Source organism: Hydractinia symbiolongicarpus, chromosome 6 (genome assembly GCF_029227915.1).
Source record: "Hydractinia symbiolongicarpus strain clone_291-10 chromosome 6, HSymV2.1, whole genome shotgun sequence".
Lineage (NCBI taxonomy): Eukaryota > Metazoa > Cnidaria > Hydrozoa > Anthoathecata > Hydractiniidae > Hydractinia > Hydractinia symbiolongicarpus.
Window position 1 is genome coordinate 20,792,645 of NC_079880.1, and position 19,712 is coordinate 20,812,356.

General features: G+C 33.7%; 1 protein-coding gene across 2 annotated transcripts in view; it reads left to right on the top strand.

Annotated features, from left to right (window-relative positions):
- Positions 1 to 19,644, top strand: part of LOC130647479 (calmodulin-regulated spectrin-associated protein 1-B-like) — a 29,498-nt gene extending 9,854 nt beyond the window's left edge. Inside the window, exons 5-21 of one of the 2 annotated variants that reach the window (XM_057453350.1) lie at positions 10 to 239; positions 974 to 1,360; positions 1,677 to 1,821; positions 1,914 to 1,993; positions 2,278 to 3,593; positions 3,799 to 3,874; positions 11,202 to 11,311; positions 11,584 to 11,731; positions 12,123 to 12,697; positions 13,623 to 13,677; positions 13,891 to 14,339; positions 14,470 to 14,558; positions 15,001 to 15,180; positions 15,323 to 15,545; positions 15,975 to 16,070; positions 16,436 to 16,500; positions 19,273 to 19,644. In XM_057453350.1, coding sequence (XP_057309333.1) covers positions 10 to 239; positions 974 to 1,360; positions 1,677 to 1,821; positions 1,914 to 1,993; positions 2,278 to 3,593; positions 3,799 to 3,874; positions 11,202 to 11,311; positions 11,584 to 11,731; positions 12,123 to 12,697; positions 13,623 to 13,677; positions 13,891 to 14,339; positions 14,470 to 14,558; positions 15,001 to 15,180; positions 15,323 to 15,545; positions 15,975 to 16,070; positions 16,436 to 16,500; positions 19,273 to 19,453 — 4,405 coding nt within the window. In that variant the 3' untranslated portion in view covers positions 19,454 to 19,644. Of the gene's footprint in view, positions 1 to 9; positions 240 to 973; positions 1,361 to 1,676; positions 1,822 to 1,913; positions 1,994 to 2,277; positions 3,594 to 3,798; positions 3,875 to 6,372; positions 9,951 to 11,201; positions 11,312 to 11,583; positions 11,732 to 12,122; positions 12,698 to 13,622; positions 13,678 to 13,890; positions 14,340 to 14,469; positions 14,559 to 15,000; positions 15,181 to 15,322; positions 15,546 to 15,974; positions 16,071 to 16,435; positions 16,501 to 19,272 lie in introns of those variants that run through there. The other variant, XM_057453349.1, reaches the window with a different exon arrangement.
- Positions 19,645 to 19,712: the final 68 nt, after the last annotated feature.

The window sequence follows — 19,712 nt, forward strand, 5'->3', positions numbered from 1 at the left end:
TTCTGTTAGAAATTTTTCCACTTACAATGCATCCAAGGAGCTTCCCTTCGACTTGGAAGACGCTTTTCTGCTTTGGATAAACAAGGTTAATCTGTCTGTCGAGAACAACAGTAATCGAAGCCATCAACAAGGTGCAAAGAAATTTCGTCAAGCTAACGATTTGAAGTCGTGTTTGAGAGATTCGAAGATGCTTCTGTCGTTATTTAGCTTTTACTTTCCGGATGTGCTCAATATGAATGGTGAGAATTGCATTAATTTCCTTTTGGTGCGTTTTTAAATTATAAATTGGGTGTTCTCTTCCTGTCATTAAATCATGAAATTTATAAGATGCGAAAAAAAAATTGTCTTTTGGGTGGCCAAATTTTTTTGGACTTCTGCAGTTTCGTGTACATTATAATTCTGTGGTCAGCTTTTTATATCTCCTTTCTTCTTATTTGGTTGACAATCACAACCACAACCAAAAATTTGCTTTAACTTCTTTTCAGTAATAATATTAAGGACAACAATACCTGCCAAACGAATCTCAAATCACCCAATATTATTTTCACCGCAATTGGTCCTTAAATTGACTTTTTTTTTAACAAAAATAAGTACCAAAAAACTTGTGTTTACATATTTTGGTACAAATTGGTCCACTCTTTGAATACGTCTATTTAAACTTTCTTATTTCTTACTAAGCGTCCCAAAGTTTCAACACGCATGGGATTGTCAATTATTCTTTGTTTTTTCCTCTGACTATCATCTTTCGTTGTTCCTTCTTTTTTGAAGAACTGAGAAGTAAAAAATGGGATAGCATATTACAGAATATGCGCCCTTGTTTAACGATATATATTAAAATGCTCGCTGTTTGTCTGTAAGCCAAAAATGATAACCTATGTGTTGTAATCTCGGTCGTGGTTTGATGTATGCATCGAAAATTTTTCTCTTCAATGATATGTTCTGTTGAAATCTAATAAAACTCATTTTTATGTAGATATTAAACTAGGTAAGTTGACCACAGAAGAGCATATTGACAACACCGAGTTGTTTCGGAGTTTGTGTGCTGAGTATGTATGCACGTCCGTGTTCACACTTCGTGTCGATGACTTTATTTACGCTAACGAACATTTAAAAACAAACTTTATGGTGCTGTTATGTGAAATGTTTCACCAACTGGAGATTTCAAAGCCAACCAATAAAAGACCGGCACACAACATTGCAGCCAATCAAATTCCTCCTAACAGTGAGGAAAAGAAGCGTAGAGAAGATATCAGCAAACCTTCAAGAACTCCTCATCAACCTTTACTTTCGAAAAGATCGAAACAACAGTTTGCAAAGTTTGACACAGAGAAGACTGAGGATACTTCGCCGCAGGAGACTGGTAAGGAGGTTTATTAAATTAATTTTAACTCAACGAGGCTGATTTGGACCATGTGTCTTGAAGTTTCTTGCATGTTTCTTTTTTGTGACATCGTAATTTTCATTCTGTCATTTTGTAACATCCGTCTTGAAAGGATTCATCATAATACCTGAAAGTCTACTATAAGAAAGAAAATATTTTAACCCTTGAAGTCCTAAGAGAGCTTTTTTATATACCAATAAACTATATTTTATGTGTTTTTTTTTTATTATTTCTGTTATACTTTGACAATATTTCACAGATTCACCTGAAAAAACATGATATTTTTACTCTGTAGCCTTGATGTTGGATGATTTCGACCTGAAGCAGTCCTACACCGTTGAATCTACTACCAACACACACCATCCCGAAGTGTCGCAAGCCTGGGAGAAAAATCGTCAAGATGGGAAGACGAAAAAGCAGATGATCTCAGTAAACTTTCGGTACGCACGAGTGTTTGTGTGCGGTTTATATTTTTCGTTGTTCGTTCGTTCGCTTGCTTGTTTTTTTATCTGTTTTATTTACTTTTCTTTAGACCAGACCAACCACATAATGTATCAGCAAGCCTTCCGCAGGATGTCTCTTCAAACCCAAAAAATATGAGAGATAGTTACAGTAAGTTTAACAGATATTACACGCAAAGTGTGCGCGAAGATTTATTTATTTTTCTTTCTTTTTTATTTTGTTATCATTTGCCAAATCAACAAACACGTTATTCTACAGTTTATAAAAAAAGAAAGGCACTTATTTTTTGTTCAAAACCCTAAATTATACAATTTTTTCCTTGGTATTTGTTGGGGAAATTGAAATACGTTAGTATTGCTGTCGCGCGAATTAAATCTTTTTTCGCTGTCCAAAAATTCGCGCAAATAATGTAGTGGTTTTCTTTATATATTTAGGTCGTCGCACTGCAGATTATGTTCACGCTGTTTCCCAAGACACACATTTGGCTGAAAATTTTGATTTTAACATGCCACCTAAAACTTTTATAGACGTTTTATATGAGGGAGCACCAAAGCGTATGGAGGAATTTAGCAAAGCGAATTCTGTTGCTCGTGAACCACTACAAAGTTGGTCTGCTGGAACTTCTAATACTTTACCACCCGACGATGCCGTAAAACAAGATAACTGTCGCGATCACCAAGACGACCCGTATATTGATGACGATGCGCTCTCCACCATTACGGAAGCTACAGAACCTGATGCTCCATCGCTGTATTCGTTTCGCTCGTCGTCTTCCTCTACCTCAACAAAGGTTAGCGACGAAAAGAACGAACATGGAACAATTCAAAGAACTGATAAAAATTTGAATGGCAACATAAACGTATTCCACCAACATCAAGCAGTTTTAGCGTCGGTTTCTCCAAATACGACGTTAACAAGCGATACGGCGTCGCACACAAACCATACGGTGTTAAGTTGTGACATGGATACTCGTGGTAGTTACACAGTTAACCGTGGCACGGTTGAAGCTGCTGTCGCTACTGGTTTGCCTATTATAACGGACAGTGTGAAAAGGTCTTTATATCAACCGCTAACACGCATGGACGCTACGTCCACGATGGAAGAGTATGACGAGACTAGTGAAATACCCATTCGTTACGAGTCTGGTGGTGTTTTAAGCGCAGGGAACAATTCAGATTTTGAGGACGCCCCTATTCACATCGCATCGGGAAGTTCTTCTGGTTTGTCCACTGACGACGGTATTGGTCATGCTGTATCAGACACGGATGAATCAACGCGACCAAGTAATGTTGTATACAGCAGTTTGAGTGAGCACATGTCGCCACTGTCACCGAATGTCCATGCGAGATTAGAACCTTTTGCGGGATACGATGAACTGCGTGATCAGGATGAAAACGAGGAGACTCTTGTAGAGAGTGTTAAGACTTCTTTTGCAGTGGATAACGAACCGTTACATTCGTCAGTAGCCGAAATAAAAAGCGAAAGTATTCCTATGAACAAAACAAATGATCCAAAATTAAAAAGCAGAACAGAACGGATTTTGAAAGATTTTTCTAACACAAGCAGAAAGATCGATATTCAAGTGTCATACAAACATTGGCCATTTTCTACAACGAAGAACTCCACTGAACAAACAAAGATTAAATTTCATAATAATTTATCATCGACGGGCGCGCCCATCACGTGGTTTGATCTTGTGCAAAACAACGTAAACAAAAATGAATCCAAATTGAAAGAAATGTTTGAACAAGTAAGTAAAAACTTGAAGAAGATAAGTAAGTCAAATTATAGGTCGTCAAACCAGGCACGTTAGTTATTGTCTTTTATAACTCGCCTACTAAGCTCTTTGTTAACTGTTTTCCGATGTTGCTAAAATTTCAGCTTGATAACTTTTCGAGAATTTTCTGTAGCGGTTAAGTTATTGTTATTTTTTGTTGTTTTTTATTTTTCTACAGATGCAATCGCGAAAGAAACACAACAAGTCTGCAATATTGAATTGGGCGGACCTTGTGGAAACTACAAGAGAAGAGGGTAATTTCCATAAACTTTTTCAGTTCTTATCAGCTAATATACATTTCTGTTAGACCTGTTTCAGTTGGTGTCTGTACTATTGAATTACATCGTTTTCTTCTCTTGATTGTTAGCCAGTTAAGCATGAATTGAACAAATAATATGGACCGAAGGTTTGACGACATTTCGTAAAGTACACGATTTCAGTTTGAGATGATATATCATATAAATTATAATGCAACATGGAGAATATTAAATTAGAGTGCTGCTCGTAAACGACGGCAAAGAGAAAATCACAATATTTTAATCCACCTTTCCCGAATTTCATAAATTATAATAATTATGACGTCATCCAAAAGTTTTTACTGGTTTTATGCTCTTCGAATAGGGACATTCAGATAGAATATTTAAATTATCATGACAAAGCTAAAGTTTTTAGAGCAATATAATATTCTGGTTGCATTTTATTTATATTTTAGGTTCACACTAAAATTTTGAAAGCGTACTATATATTTAAAGCACGATTTGAAGCATGCTTAATAATGTGAACGCATTTTTGCTTTATTAAAATGTCTTTCAAATTATGTTTCCTTGCTTTAACCACGCCTTAAATGCAGCAAATTTATTTTTGCCTTAGCTGCTATAGGTACGTGAAACATTAGCATAAAAATTATGCACAAATATTTGAGTATTAAAAGTGAGCAAGGATTGTGAGGAAAGTGAGCGGGTATTATGAAAGTGTAAGTTCATTCGTATGTGAGAAAAACAACGGCATAAACATAAATGAAAATCAAAATATTCACGAAGGATACCCCAAACATACGTAGATTATTATAGAATTGCATTTGGAATTGGTGCACCCTTACCCAGATTCACCGAATGGTTGTTTCAAAATCAGATGTACAATCAAGCAGTATTTTTAAATTCTCAATATATGCAAAACTCTGCATCGCCGTCGTCAATCGCATCCAGTGATAACGATTCCAATAAGACTATTACTGGTAAAATGAAGAGAAAATGTTGGACAGAAATACAAACAAGAATGTTTTGAATAATATCAACAAAATCATTTTCTTTTTCGCATCCCATTTGTACATCTGCTTCATTCACAAGTAAATGAACATTTGTTATGTATGATTTTAAGTTTGGTTTAAATTTTGTTTACAACTCTCCCTTTGATGTTACCGGCAACTTGCTTTAGACTACGTTTACATGTAGGCGGGATAAAATTTCGTCCGGGATGAAATTTCATCCCGCCTAAAACATGTAAACAGTATAAAAGCTTGGGCCAGAGACAGGGATGACCTCATCCCGGGACGATTTTCATCCCGGTATGAGATTTCCCATGCAAATACCCCTTAGTCAAAGCACGCTTTAATTTTATACTAAGCATGCTTTATTCTTGTGTAACCCCACCCCCTTCCCCCATATCTGCTGACGTTCACGCGGGAAAAGATTTATGAAAAGTCATCGTGCGAAATAACACCGGAATAACTTTATGACTTGTGTAAACTCAGCCTAAGTGATGGGATTATTGTAGTGGTGTTCAGAAAGGAGTTTGCTATATTTAAAAGAATTTTAACTGATTGTAGACAAGTTGTTCATGGTAGTCAAAAGCCCTTCATTTCCCGGTTTTCCATTCTATGCCGTGTTTGCACAAGGAGATTAGGATACAGAAAATAGCCAAATGGTTATAGGTTGTATGACATCTGTAAATTTGTTTTCATAATTTTTCATAATTCTTTCATACCTTAAATAATTACTCACTCGTAAAAAGCATCGCCTAAAACATTAAAAAAACGCGGTTTATCTACCGTAAATACGGTAATACTTGAGCTCGAAAATTGCAGAGCAAGAAAAACTTTAGAAATGACTGTACTAGCGTTTCCTACAGAGCAAAAACGTAAACAAAGCTGAACACAAAACCAATGATAAATTTATTTATGAAGAAACGTTCTAAACACGTGAACCTTTGCTTCAACGAGTACTTCGTTCCCATCTTGCCCCCAGCGCTTTTTATATACCAGCCAGGGCACGTTTAAAAGAGCCTGGTAAGAAGATATTAGGAAAATTACCGGGCGAGTGAACGTTTTGCTTCAGCGCGTTGCAGCATAATTTTATTATACCGAATGTCTATATAAATTACGTGATGCTACCCCCTGCTCAACGGTTCGTTTATGAATAATTAACTGAGTTTCTCTCTGTTGATCAGATTTTGTCTTGCCCCAGACTGTTTTGAAAATAGATTGAAATAAACAAACGAAATAATAAAAGATGGTAGATGATAGCAGTGTATAAAAGACTTTTTTAAATCCGAATCCATTCTGGTGTTTTTTTAATCGACGTATTCAGCCATCTTCTGTCTATTTTTAAGAAGAGATATTATGCTAGAGAAACATACGTCAAAAAGGGAAGGGTTATTATCATTCTGGCGTATTCATGGTAACATAATCTTGTTATTATTTTTATTCAAGTGTCTCCCTTGTGTATTAATAATTAAATCAAGCGACAGTAACTGAAAACGAGGCTGTTTTATATTAGTTTTTTAAATTAATCAATATACAAGAGCTGGCTTGTCCATTTAAAAGTAGTTTGAGATTTAATTGGTTTAATATAAAAACAATGCAGAAACTAGACAATAAAATTACACAAGTGAATAAATCTTACCATAATGTTGTCATGATAACTGACAGCTTTTAGCTAGCTAGCTGTGCATGTCATGTAAATTTATATTTAACAAAACAATCATGAAATGTCAACAAATTTGCTCAAGTTCAAAAATAAAGTGTTAAAATAACAAAAAATTATATGATTCATACATGCATTATACATACATATGTGATATCAATTAAAGGCGAATGATATTCATAGACTTTTTGTGATGTTTTCAAGACAATGTTCACACTTGGCGATGTTGCAGATATTCTAGATTCAGCTCTCGACACTGGGATATCTATTGTTGATACTTTAGCAAAGTTATCAGACATTGCAGATGAAGGGAATATTGACAGAGAAAAATGTTTTGAAAACTTAGATATAGACGATACCGTTACTGTTGATGATAATGAGCATAACTTAGCTCCAAACCACAATCATACTTCTAAGGAAGTTAATTATTGTAATAGCTCTTCTGAAAATAGTTCTAAAACCACTAATATAAATGTTAAGCATGATAATAATTTTCATAATGTAAAATTCAACACAGTTAGCTGTGATATTGATATTGATGGCTCTGTAAACGAAACTGAGAGTTCTAGCGATGACAAATATTTACCAAATAATGCCATCAGACGTGGAACTTTTGTTTTGGATACTTCTATTAAAACAGCAAATGATGCTGCTCGACAGGGTTTACCAATAATTGAAGCTTTGGGTAATCTGTGCTCAGTTGCTGATAATTTTATAAAAGATTATAATAAGGATGATGAAGAGAATACAAAAGTTGATGATTCAGCAAATATTGCCAGAAAGAAAAGTCAAGAAAATGATCTTGAATATGTTATAAATGATCGGGTTAATAAAATATTAGAATCTTTTCAAAATCTTGACTTAACCGTTGACCAAATAAAACAAGATGCACTGCAGTACCATCATTTTGATGAAGTAAAAGATAGTGACGGATTTGTTGTGTCTGCTAACTTTCCAGCAGATCAATCATGTGGTGATGATACCACTGAAACTTACGCAACTGTAAAAGCCATAAGAAGAAATAAAAAAAGATCCCCACGGCCAAAAACAATGCTATTAGAATCTACACAATCTAATGATAGCTGTCATTCAGATGAACCAACAATTCATTACAATAATAATTTAGAGAATAGTGTTATTTTTGATGAACAGGGTAAAGAAGCAATTTCAAATCTTGATCATTTGTTGAACAAACAGCCAGTTACCAGAACAACACAGAAATATGGAAAAACATCTCGTAATACATATTTAATTTCTACACAAATAAATACGGTTGAAGATGTTGATGGTGATTGTTTAGACAATGAAAACATATTTTTTAAGCCTAGTTTTGATAAAAACAACAATGAGAAACAAGAGAGTTATTTACAATCAAAACAAAGTGACAGTTTTCCACAACGTATTTCCCATACTACAGAAGAACCAACCAGAGAAGTGCATGAAAATTATAGCCCAATAAGGCCTGTTTTTGAAAGATCACTGAGTAACATTGAGAAGAACCAAATTGAGAACAAATCTTTAATCCATGAATTTGATATTGGTCAAGAAAAAACAAGGTTATCCAGACTTTCAGTTAGCCTTCCTGATTTAATTGATAAACCTTCAGCTGTAGGTGATGAACCAGTTAATCATATAATGTCAAAGTTAGGATTACTCAACAAAGTCATGTCAGCATCCCTCACTAAGCTGACAGAACTTCATAATGTTAAAAGACTTATACATTTAAGTTCAGAATCCTTGAATATCTATGACACTTCCAGTGATCCAAACTTGAAGTTTGAAAATGGATACCTGGAAAACAATAGCTTACAGCGTTTTTCAAGGTCAGCTCTATTCAGTTCAACAGAAAGTCTGATATCTCAAGATAATGATAATCGTTCCAATTCTGCCCTGGCTGTTCTGGATGATGATCAAACAGATGACGATTCCAGTGATTATCGGCCCTTGTCCTCTTGTAGTCGAGCTACATATACCATTTCACCACCTCCAAAGTTTATTGAAAAGGATATACTTTGTGACTCAGATGCTGAGTATAACAAACCTAATAATTTCCATGAAAGTACTTTAAACAACTATGTCGGTTCTGAGGAAACAAAATATATACAGACTGATGCTCAGCTGTCAAATGTAGAAGACATCATTCATTGTCTTGAAAATAAATGGAACAATAAGTTTGTTGAACTTCAAAACTTTGAGGTAAACAAAGAGGAACAAGTACAACCATCTGATACTGTTGTTCTACGCAAAGGTTTGAGACAACAAAACAGGTTGAATACTGGTACATATGTTCTCAATGCTGTTAAAAATGAAAAAGAAGAAAAAAAACATGACAGTGATGGGAAAAGTTGCACTAGAAGAAGCACATATGTCCTCAACAATGTCAATACCTTTAAGAATTCCCATGAAGTTAGTATATATGATGATACTTTGAACTTTGATGCAAAGCAACAGCCATTAAAATCTCTCAGAAATGATTCTTCTATACCTGACACAAATGCTGGTCACAAAAATGTATTAAATAATGTTAGCAGTAACCAAATATCTGATTTAACAAGTGAATCTTTTAGTTATAACACCAATATTCAAAATGACAAAAAATCTAAGCTAAATAAGAGCAAATGTGTACAAAAAAATTATGATAATGATAATACAATCAAAGATAGTTGTGATGCAGTGCAAACATCAGCTAAGAAACAATACAATCGCAGTGAATCATATGTTATATATAGGACGTCTGATAATGATAATATTAGTTGCAGTGATAAAGAATTTGAACAAAAAGAAGTCCAATCGTCTCGCAAGAAGACTAACCAGAGAGACTCCTATGATAAACGTAAATCATCCACCAGTGATAGTGAAAGTAATAAAGGATATGAAAGTCTAATTTCTCGAAAAGAATCATGCAGAAGGAAGAAGGGAAGGACACAGAAAGAACAGAATGAAATAAATACCCAGAAGAGTATAAATAGAAAAGAATCATACATTATAAGTAAAAGTTCGGGAAGTGCAAATAACATGTTAAATGATCCAGCAACTTCTGTCAATCATTACATTGCATGGACTGTCGATCAAAATGCCACATCAGCTGTCAATCAAAAAGCCACATCAGCTGTCAATCATAACAGAAATAACAAAAAATTATCAAAACTGCAAAGAACTGACCAAACTAGGCCAACATATAAAAACAACGAAAATAAAAAACAAAGCCAAGTGGCAAGGTCAACTTATATTTTATCTACCGTTAAAACAGACGAATCAACAAGTAAAGTAAACAACCAAGAAAAATCTGCTGAGAAAAAGTTTATCAATCAACAATCAAAAAAACTTCATCCTGAAACTCCAAGTAAACATAAATCGTTTCTCAAACGAACAAGTGTAGGATATAACAGTAAAACAACATCTTTAAAAGGTATGTTCACATGTAAAAAGGCCCTAACTATTAAACATAGTATATTATGTTTACATGTAAACAAACCTTAGCTTGAAAACAGGTATGTGTCTGTGCGTTACATTAACCTCTAAGTTGGCCAGCCTTTTAGTTTGTAGACAAAGAAAGCATTTTTAGTAGGTGCGTTGAAGCGTTTTTTGTAGTGGTTTTTGGTATAAGAAACCAGTCAATAAAAAAGCGTATGCTTGAATGATCAAATTTTAAGAAAGTTGTAAGAAACTTTAATTAAGAAAATTTTCAACATTAAGGTAATAATACAAACAGTATATGAAAATCGTCAATCGTCATTTAAATTTTAGGGGCTAAATTATCGAAATTTTAATAAACTCCAGGCTCAACGAAATACTTAGGTTTCTTATAAAGGTGTATGCTTAGTCTGGCTTTCTGTTAGCATGGGTAATTTATGCGAAACTTTATTGCCATCTGGAGCACATCAGAACTTTTAGATATTAAACACAAAACATATTTCATATTTCCGTTTTACAGAAAAGAGCTTTTAATCAACATTTTATAAGGCAAAACATTCAATGAATAATGTTTTCATTCACTTCAAATAATGAGAAACAAATGGAAGATAAATTATGTATAAGGCATCTTCGCGAAGTAATAGCTTTCTATGTTGATTTCTTTTAATGCTAAAAAAGATTGAATGGTAATTCATAAAGAAGAAATTATTTTCTTCCTGGTTTTAGTATTAAATTCAAGTGTGATACTCCTGCTAGGTGTTTAAAAAGCGGTCTGTACCTTGTGTTGTTATTTCCAGGCCATTCGGAGGCATGAAAAGGCTAAAATGTTATGAACGAAATAGGCTTAGAAAGGCTGAAGTTTAAACACACTATTTTACTAGTTTCACTTGCTCTCTTTCTCTCTCTCTCTCTGTTCCCTATGTCTAGTTTGTACACAAAAGTCTTTTTACAGCTCTATTATTTTTTGACATTCTCTGCAAAGAATTTTTCCCAAAAGCCTACATTACCTTTAATTGATAATATAAGATTTACGTTTTTACCAGTCCTTTGAGGCTTTGAACTGTGAAATTCCTTATCCCTCCTTGCAGGTAATATGTTCACAGCCTCAAAGGACTCCAATATTTTAAATGGGAATTTGAGCTTTAGACTTCTGAAACCTAAAGAAATCTTAAACAGTGACTCTTCGTATTTCTTTCTGAAGAGAACACAACGTTGATTTCATGTCTTGCACACGGTATATTTATAGAGCACGATGAACCTCTCACTGCTAGGTTAGCAGCACTGCGTATGCAACTCGAAGAAAAGAGACGTCAGTTTGAAGAAGAGAAGAAGAAGAAACAGCTGGTATGGAGTCAGGTAAACTCCGTTTTTTTAAGAATACTATATTATCTTCCATTTCTGTTTTTAGTCATCTTTAATGCCTTGTTACATCTTCTTACAACTTTTAGATTTAAACTTTACTTAATGTTGCTGTTGTAAAAATTGATTTGAACATTCAAACCTTTCCTCTCTCACTACCAATGACTAAAAAATTATATAGTCAGTTTTTAACATTCAGTCTTGCCGCTGAGCATTTCCTTGTGTTGTTTTACCTCGCCTGTGATTTCTTGTTATTGTTTTGTTAACAGGAGCGTGCGAAGAATTTACAGGACGCGTTCTTTGTTGTGATTGGTGGAAAAGAAAACAAGGATCCAATGACAACGCAGACTGATGTTTCCTCATGGGAAGTTCATTTTAACGAAGTCAATCAGGGAGAAGGAAAAACAAAAGATGAAGGTTTGTAATAATATATTTTTGAGAGAAAACTGAAAACCCAACATATTCACATGTATGCTGAGCCAAAGCTTTTAAATCTATCTTCTTTTCGTACGAAATATAAATCCACTTAACGTCTCTATGTAACGAAACTGGTGTTTTTGTTTACGCTTCATTTGTTTTGTTAATTAATTGTTTAATTAATTACCATTAATTAAAATTCATTTGTTCTTTTCATCACAAAGGACTTTCGTAGAGTAACGAAATTAAAGATTTGTTGTGAAAAAATGTTGTTTACGTGATGTTGTCGTGTCTGCGAGGTTTATGTCAAACTAAGAAACAGTTCAAGAAATAGCTGCTTTGGTTTTATTTAAAGAATAATTGTTAATAAAAACATTTGGTTTCGTTTTAGCTAACGCAGACAAAACTCCAACTAAAAAAAAACAGCTGTTAAGTCCTCGAGAATTCATCCGTCGAAAGCAGCAGGAAAACAAAAATAAGCCGGCAACCGACCGTGGTTTGTGGTTTGTTGATTTTGACGAGGATAAAATGCCAAACACAAACATTGATGAAATGGTTGATAAATCTCGCGTTCAACAAAACCACGATGCAAAATCCATCGAAACACCAACGGAGGAGAACAATAAACATGACACTTTAAAACAGACGGATTCCTCTCCATCGTTGTCAAAAGGTGGTAGTTCAGTTGTTAGTAAAAGTATAAACACAGCCAATTTTAAAGAAATACCGCATCTCAACGACAGCCGCGATGTTTCGTCTTCTTTAAAGCGCCTACAAGCGCTTAACGAATCTACCTCTGAGCTAGTCAGTAGGGTTAATCGTTCCGACGAGCTTGAAAACACGGAAGAGAATGTGTCACAAGCAGAAAAGAACACGTCTAAACTTGAAAACGATGATGAGAAACATATATTGCAGCTGCCTGAAGAAGAGGAGAAACCGACGACGTACAACGAACCTCCTGCCAAGGTTTGTCACTTTTAAACATACCTTTTTTTGTTTTTACTGGTGAAGATATATTATGCTTTTAACGTTTTAAGAAGCTTATTCAGAAGTTATTTTATCCATCAGTACTGAGATTGTGTATAGTAAACTGAAATTTTTGTATTTCAGCACTGGGTTTTACAAAACGTTACAATACTTAAAGTCATATTTTCAAAATGTGATATAAACAAACCAACGTTCCTTTTATTTTATTTTTTGTCAAAAAAATCCTGCTACACAATGTCGGATTAAAACAATAAAAAAACGTCTGCCCAAAAAAAGTCCAATGGAGAAAAGACCACAATAAGTCTTTTTTAGCAAGGATCCGTAGAAAATTGTTTTTTTTAAAAAAAAAAATGTTAAAATAATACGGGGTACTCGTAATGAAAAACGCCCCCGTTTTTGTAGTGAAGAACGTACTCTTTCGTAGTGAAAACCACGCCCTGGTCATAAATCTGTTAAACTTTACAAAAATGGTGTATCTTCTAGTTGGTCATACTTAAAAGTCTAATCGGCGACGTTTAAAACTACAATACGTTTTGTAGTGATAAACTCATCATATCTTTTATTATGCCAAACTAAAAGATTTCATATCAAATAAAGTCTCTTTATATATTACTCATAAGATTCATTAATACCTCTTATATCTTATTATTGTTTAGTTTTTTATTAAAGTTTGCGTGGTATACATTCTTTCACTTATTTCTGTGTCGTTGTAATCATCTCACTTGTGTGGGAACAGTGTATATAAAAAAGTGGGGTTTAGTCCGTTGTCGTACAAAATGAGTCGACGAAAATGGTACCAGGGGCCAGTAAGTTTTGGAGAAATGTATACGTGTTTATAATATATTTCGCTTGAAATTTTTTTCTAGTAAATTGTTGATAATTATTACTTGAATTTTCTTGTTAGGTTGTCACACATCCAGTTGTAGCCGATAATCCGAAATTTTATCCTGATGAACCGGGTAAGAATATGGATGAATTTATTTTAGCCAAATTGCTTCCATAGTTGGTAACCGTTCCTTCCGTCCGAAAGTCATCTTTTTTGGGTAAATCCGCCTTAACTAATGACTGCACTGCTATCGCCTGGTAGTTTCTTTGTCTCGGATTCCATTTTTTTTTTGTAATTCATAATACTTATCTTCAATGATAGTATTTTTTTTCTGCAACCAATGTAGGTACGGTTGAATATGTGGAAGATGTAACAACCATTGAAACTTATATACCGGACGAAAGATTGATCACTAATCCACCAGACGTTAATAACTATCCATACGCACCGGATCAAAGTATAACGCCGGTCCAACAAAAATTCCACTCTTTAAATATCAACGAAGAATTACCTCATACATCGAACCTGCTAGAAGAACAAAATACACCGGTGAAAACGCCGTTTGAAGAAAATACGCCGGTGAAAACGCTGTTTGAACAAAGTACCCCGGTGAAAACGCTATTTGAACAAAATACGCCCAACAAAACGCCATTAGAACAGAATACTTATTTTGATACGCCCTGTAATAAAAACACGCCCAACAAGGCTCAAACACATGAAACGAGGCAGACACCAGGCACTCCAGAATCTTCGTCTTTTGCTTTTACGTTTGGTGATGAGATGATGGAAAATCCAGTACGTTTATTGATATTATATATTAATAACATATATTATAATATATATAACATATATTACTTGTTATATATTAATGGTGTTATATATTTGTTTATGTGCATATTGTGATAATTATACCGTATGTTTTTAGGGACTTACTCCTGAACAGCTAAAAAAGAAGGAACGATTTTTGAAGAATCGTGTGAAACGACAAGAAGCTGAGCTAGAGAAAAAGAGAAAGTAAGGCTTGTACATTACTCTTTATCGATTAGGTGCTCCCTTAAATGATATAGAACTTAACCTTGGAATTACAATATTCAAGGTTGAACCTGACTCTTGCTATCTTGATTATGTCTAGCACAGGTTGAGTGATTTAACATCTGCCATCAGAGAGCTGACGATAGGCTTGACGTCAGTGATTCATTAGCTTAATATGATGCAATACAAAAACAGGGTAGACTGTGTCGTTATTCTGATGATGTTAGCAATCGCTCTCCCGACTCGCTCTTGCCAGAATTATTACTTAATCTTGATAATCTATATATATATAATCTGAACGTTATCGTCTGCGGCTCCTTTTTCTAGGGACTGCGGATCAAGTTCCGCTTGATTCCAGGCAAAATGTTAGTGATGCGATTGAAGTAAATCTACTCCAATTTTATGTTTTCTGTCTTCTTACTAGGAAAGAAGAGAAGCTAGTAGAACAAAAACTTAAAAAGGAGGCTGAAGAGAGACGGTTAAAAGAACAACAGATGGAGGAACAGCTGGTGAAAGCAACCAATCGGTTACATCAAGATACGTACAGTAAAAGAATTCATGAACTCACATACAACACCGACATAAACCCAGCTCAACAGAGAAGGTATGTTAAATTTTTTAAAGGATAAAATTTTCGCAATGAAAACTTTTAAAACGCTTTTAAACTACTTTTCTAGATCAGTTAAAAAAATTCAAAGTTTTCGCATAGTGTTGATGCTTTGAAGGCTTAGTCTCTTATTGTTTAGAAATATGGAACTTCGTGCTGAGTCAGCAAGTCCTACAGTTCAACAGCGCGTCGAAGCTGCGGACGACAACAGCTCTTCTACAAACTCATTCTCTGAATACAAAGGACCTGCAGTATATCAAAAACCGAGCGGAAAGTCGAACAAAAAAATCATTCAGAACGCCATCATGCATTGTTGTCTGAGTGGAGAAGTAAACAAAGAAGCCAAAAAGAAATGTGTCGAGGTAGAAATGATGTTTTCACGCGTGTCACACATTATAGACCACTTTCCATGTGACGTAGTTGTTTTGATTAAATTGGCATGCGCAATGAAGATTAAGGATTTTTTTTGGTAGCATAAGATCCAAGAGGAAATCGTATCAAAATTTTAACTATATTTTTCTAATTCTAAAATATTTCGCTAATTTTAAGCGAATATTTCTTTTTTTTGATGGATTTCTTTGATTACTGTGGTCTATTGTTTATATTTTTTACCTACTGAAATGCTTGCGCATATGCGAAAACCACAAACTTTCTTAACTTTTCTAAACATTGGCAAGTCATCCATATACATGTAAAATGGCTTGATTATCGATACCTTGGGTGTGCATGTAATGTGTTTGTCCGTGTGTAAAATTTTTAATTGTAAGAATTCCACTTCTATTTATTTATAGGCTATATTTCAATCAGAAGCCAGTCATTTTTTGGTTCTGTTTCGCGAAGGTTTGAAGTTCAGATCGGTGTATGAATATCGACCAGAAAGCGAAACGGTATACTGTTTTGTACATTATTTTGCTAACGCAGCATATATTGACTGGGAAACTGTTCTTGATAGAATATAGAAACACTTTTGGGAGTACAATCCATATGCTTAACAACTTAATCCCAGGCTTATGTTTTTGTAATAAAAAACGTGTATTTCTTCCTGCGTCATACGTGTTTTTTTAGAAGCAACTGAAATTCAAAAATGAGGCTCAAGAGTGTTAAGATGCTTAGGTTATATATTTCATGGCAAAAGATTTATTGGGATATGCTTTTTGAACATCAATAATGACAACTTAAATTTCTACATAATGGTTACAGACATAAAGAATACAAACAACAAATGTGAAACTTTATATTTCTATTGTTGTAGGTAACACGAATATATGGGATCGGCCCAAAAAACATTACCCCCAAGATGATGAACAAATTCTTCAAGTAAGATTTATGGTTTTTTAATACTGCACGAGGCTGATATACCTAATTATAAGCCTTGCTAATTGTGGAGATAAAAGTAATATTGTGTAAATAAATTATACTAGCTGTTTCCCGTGGAAGAATCCACTGTATTCCATTTAATTTATGTAGCAGATATGCGTCCATCAAAAAACAAACAATACAGCAGTGCGCATCTTACATCTGCATTATTATATAAATGACCAAAAAAATTAAAGGTTTTCAACAACTGCAGTATTTATGTGACATTTAAAATCTAAATCTACTAAAATTACTTGCTCTGACCATCTGACAAATGCGAAAATTATTCGGAAAGAAGTTTCCAAAAGCATTTCAACATACATCTCACCCATAAAATTTAAATCACTCAAAACGCCACATATATACAAAAAAGCTGATCAATGTTAAACACAAATCTCTCTCATTGTATATGTTAAAATCAGTTAGTTTATTGCAAACCCTGCCAAAGGTTGACACACAATGTGAAAAATAAACAATAAATTGTGCCTCTGACAGAATTTTTTATCTAAGGTGTAAAAAAAGGGATTTGCAAGGACAAATTATAATGCAATAAAACATTATTTGATATATTGCATACAGTCCTTCCTCACCAAACTTTAGACAAAATGCCAACAAAATAACGGTGTTTAAATCTAAAATTAATAAAGTCCTTTTAGCAATTTGCATGCTGTTTTACCATCAATAAAGTAAACAAAATTTCAAATCTCACATAGTATTCTGTCACAAATTTTCATAAAATATATATATAAGTCATAATGAGTCATGTTAAACAACAGCAATCAATCTGTATATAAGTTCATTTTATGTCAATTTTTGCACCAATTTTGCAACACAAAATACAAATTCTAAATAATACTAAAATCTCTTATTTTGGTCCTTCGCATACCAACGGTCTCCCACAAAAGTTTAATCAAAATGTAAAAAATGAGAGGTAACGACAAAATTAAAGTTTGCAAAATTTAACTATTTCAGTACATATATCTACTGCATATGCCCTCTAAAACAATATTTTAATCCAAAAATGCCAAAGAAAAACAGTTTGCAACAAAAATCAGTTATTTCGATAATATTGCATACACTCTTTCCTCACAAAAGCTTCACAAACTGTAAAAAAAAGAATGGTTATAGGGAGTGCTTCTGATTCAACAAAAAAAGTTTTTTGACATATTGCATCTAGCCCTTACCCATTAAATCTTACACAAAATTTCCAAAACTATATACGATTTAGAACACATCAAATTTAAATCGAGAAGGATCAGTCATTTCGATATATTGCACGGAGTCCTCCCCAGTAAGAATTTATACAAAATATAGAAAAACAAAGCTTGCAAGGTGTAAAATCGAATTCTTCTTCTGTGTATATATATATGGTCCTTCCTCGCAAAATTAACATAAAATGTCAAAAAGGTTCAGATTTAACATCTAACACAACAAAAATCAGTTCTATCAGTATATGTCATGCCATTGTCTTCCACCAAATGTTTCCCTTAAAGTTTCACAGACAGCCTGTAAATTAAAAACAACTAAGATCAGGTATTTGGTCTATTTCATACCATTCTGTTCCAAATAACTTATAAGATGTAAAAATTGAGTGGTAAAACAGAAATTTGCAAAATTCCATTTTTTTATATGCATGTATATTATATGCCTTCTACAACAATAAGTTAATTCAAAATGTCAAAAAGAAGAAAAAAATAGCTTACAAAGAGTATAAAATTGAAATCAACAAAGTAGCTCTTTTGGTGTATTAAATATAAGCCATACGCACAAAAGTTTACACTAAATGTAAGAAAATGGTTGTGTTTAGTAATTTTAAATTAAGAAAAGTTAGTTCTTTTAGCATGCTGATTAAGGTTTTTGCACACAATTTGAAGCAAATTAAATTTACATTTTAAAAATAAGTAATTTCTGAACTTTATTTTCAGAATATTTGGAGGAAAAGAACTTCGCAAACCAAAAAAAACCCAGGAAATGTTTAAAATTTTCAGGGCTAATAACGTTTGATGTGTTTTGTGGGAATATATATACTGAGAATCTTTAGTTTAAAGCTAGCATTAGCTAGCTACAGCAGCTAATAGCTAGTCACTTAAATATGAACTGGAGACTTAGCTAGGTATAAAGAACATGGCTACATATATATATATATTCCTAGCTAGCTAGCTAGTTGTTGGTGGTGGTTGGCTTTTTATGATGCTAGCTATAAAACATGTCTGGCAACAATAATATAATCAAAACTGAAAATAAAACATGAAAAAACCTTACAGAACCTTGCTATGATTAATTTATAAAACCATGCTCTTCTTCAAATGTTTTTTTAAAGATTTATTTTGAATGAAAGAGTAGAGAATACTCAAAAAGAACAGCCATCTTTTTCGTAAACACAATTTCCGTTTTATGCTCGGAACTTCATTTAACAGTCCGTATGCTTTGTGAATATCTAATACCGTTTCATATGTAGCGATACCTATATATATATGCTAACATAGAGTTTTTTGGCATAAGGGTATATATATTTATATCGTTATTAGCAGCGGGTTATATATTTACACCTTATGTGCGATTTCTATGAAGTACATCCCTAATCTTTTTAGTTAAATTTTAGCGTACAGCCACGTCATAAGAAAGTAACCCGTGATTTCCGTGTCGTGGACTCACAGTTTTAGTCACGCAAGGGAATTAATATATAAGATTAAATAACAATGCAATAATCTTAGATTCGACCTCACTTTCTAGGTATAACAGCGGAGCAAAAGAATTCAACGCGCTGGACACAAAACATTTATCCATACAAATCGACGGTCTTATGATCAAAAAAGAACTATGGGAAAAGAAATCGAATTTAGCTTCCAAAACTAATTCCAATTTTCGCAAGAAACCTCCTACAGGTAGTAGCAACCGCATTCCAAGTAGATGAAGATGTACATTTCTTTAGAAAGGTTAATTTTTATACAAATTTATTATGTAATTTATTTATTGTGATCGACGCAACGGTAGTTACGTACAGTAGGGTAAAGTAGTATTAGTAATGTGGTTACTGTTTTCATTCCGCCCTGTATATAGTTGTTTCTATTAGTTGTATGATATGTAAATACACACACACCTTCACGTAATAGACTTTTCTTTTTACCTGAAATTCGTACGGGTTTTTTTTAGCAACAAAATTATCTTCTCCT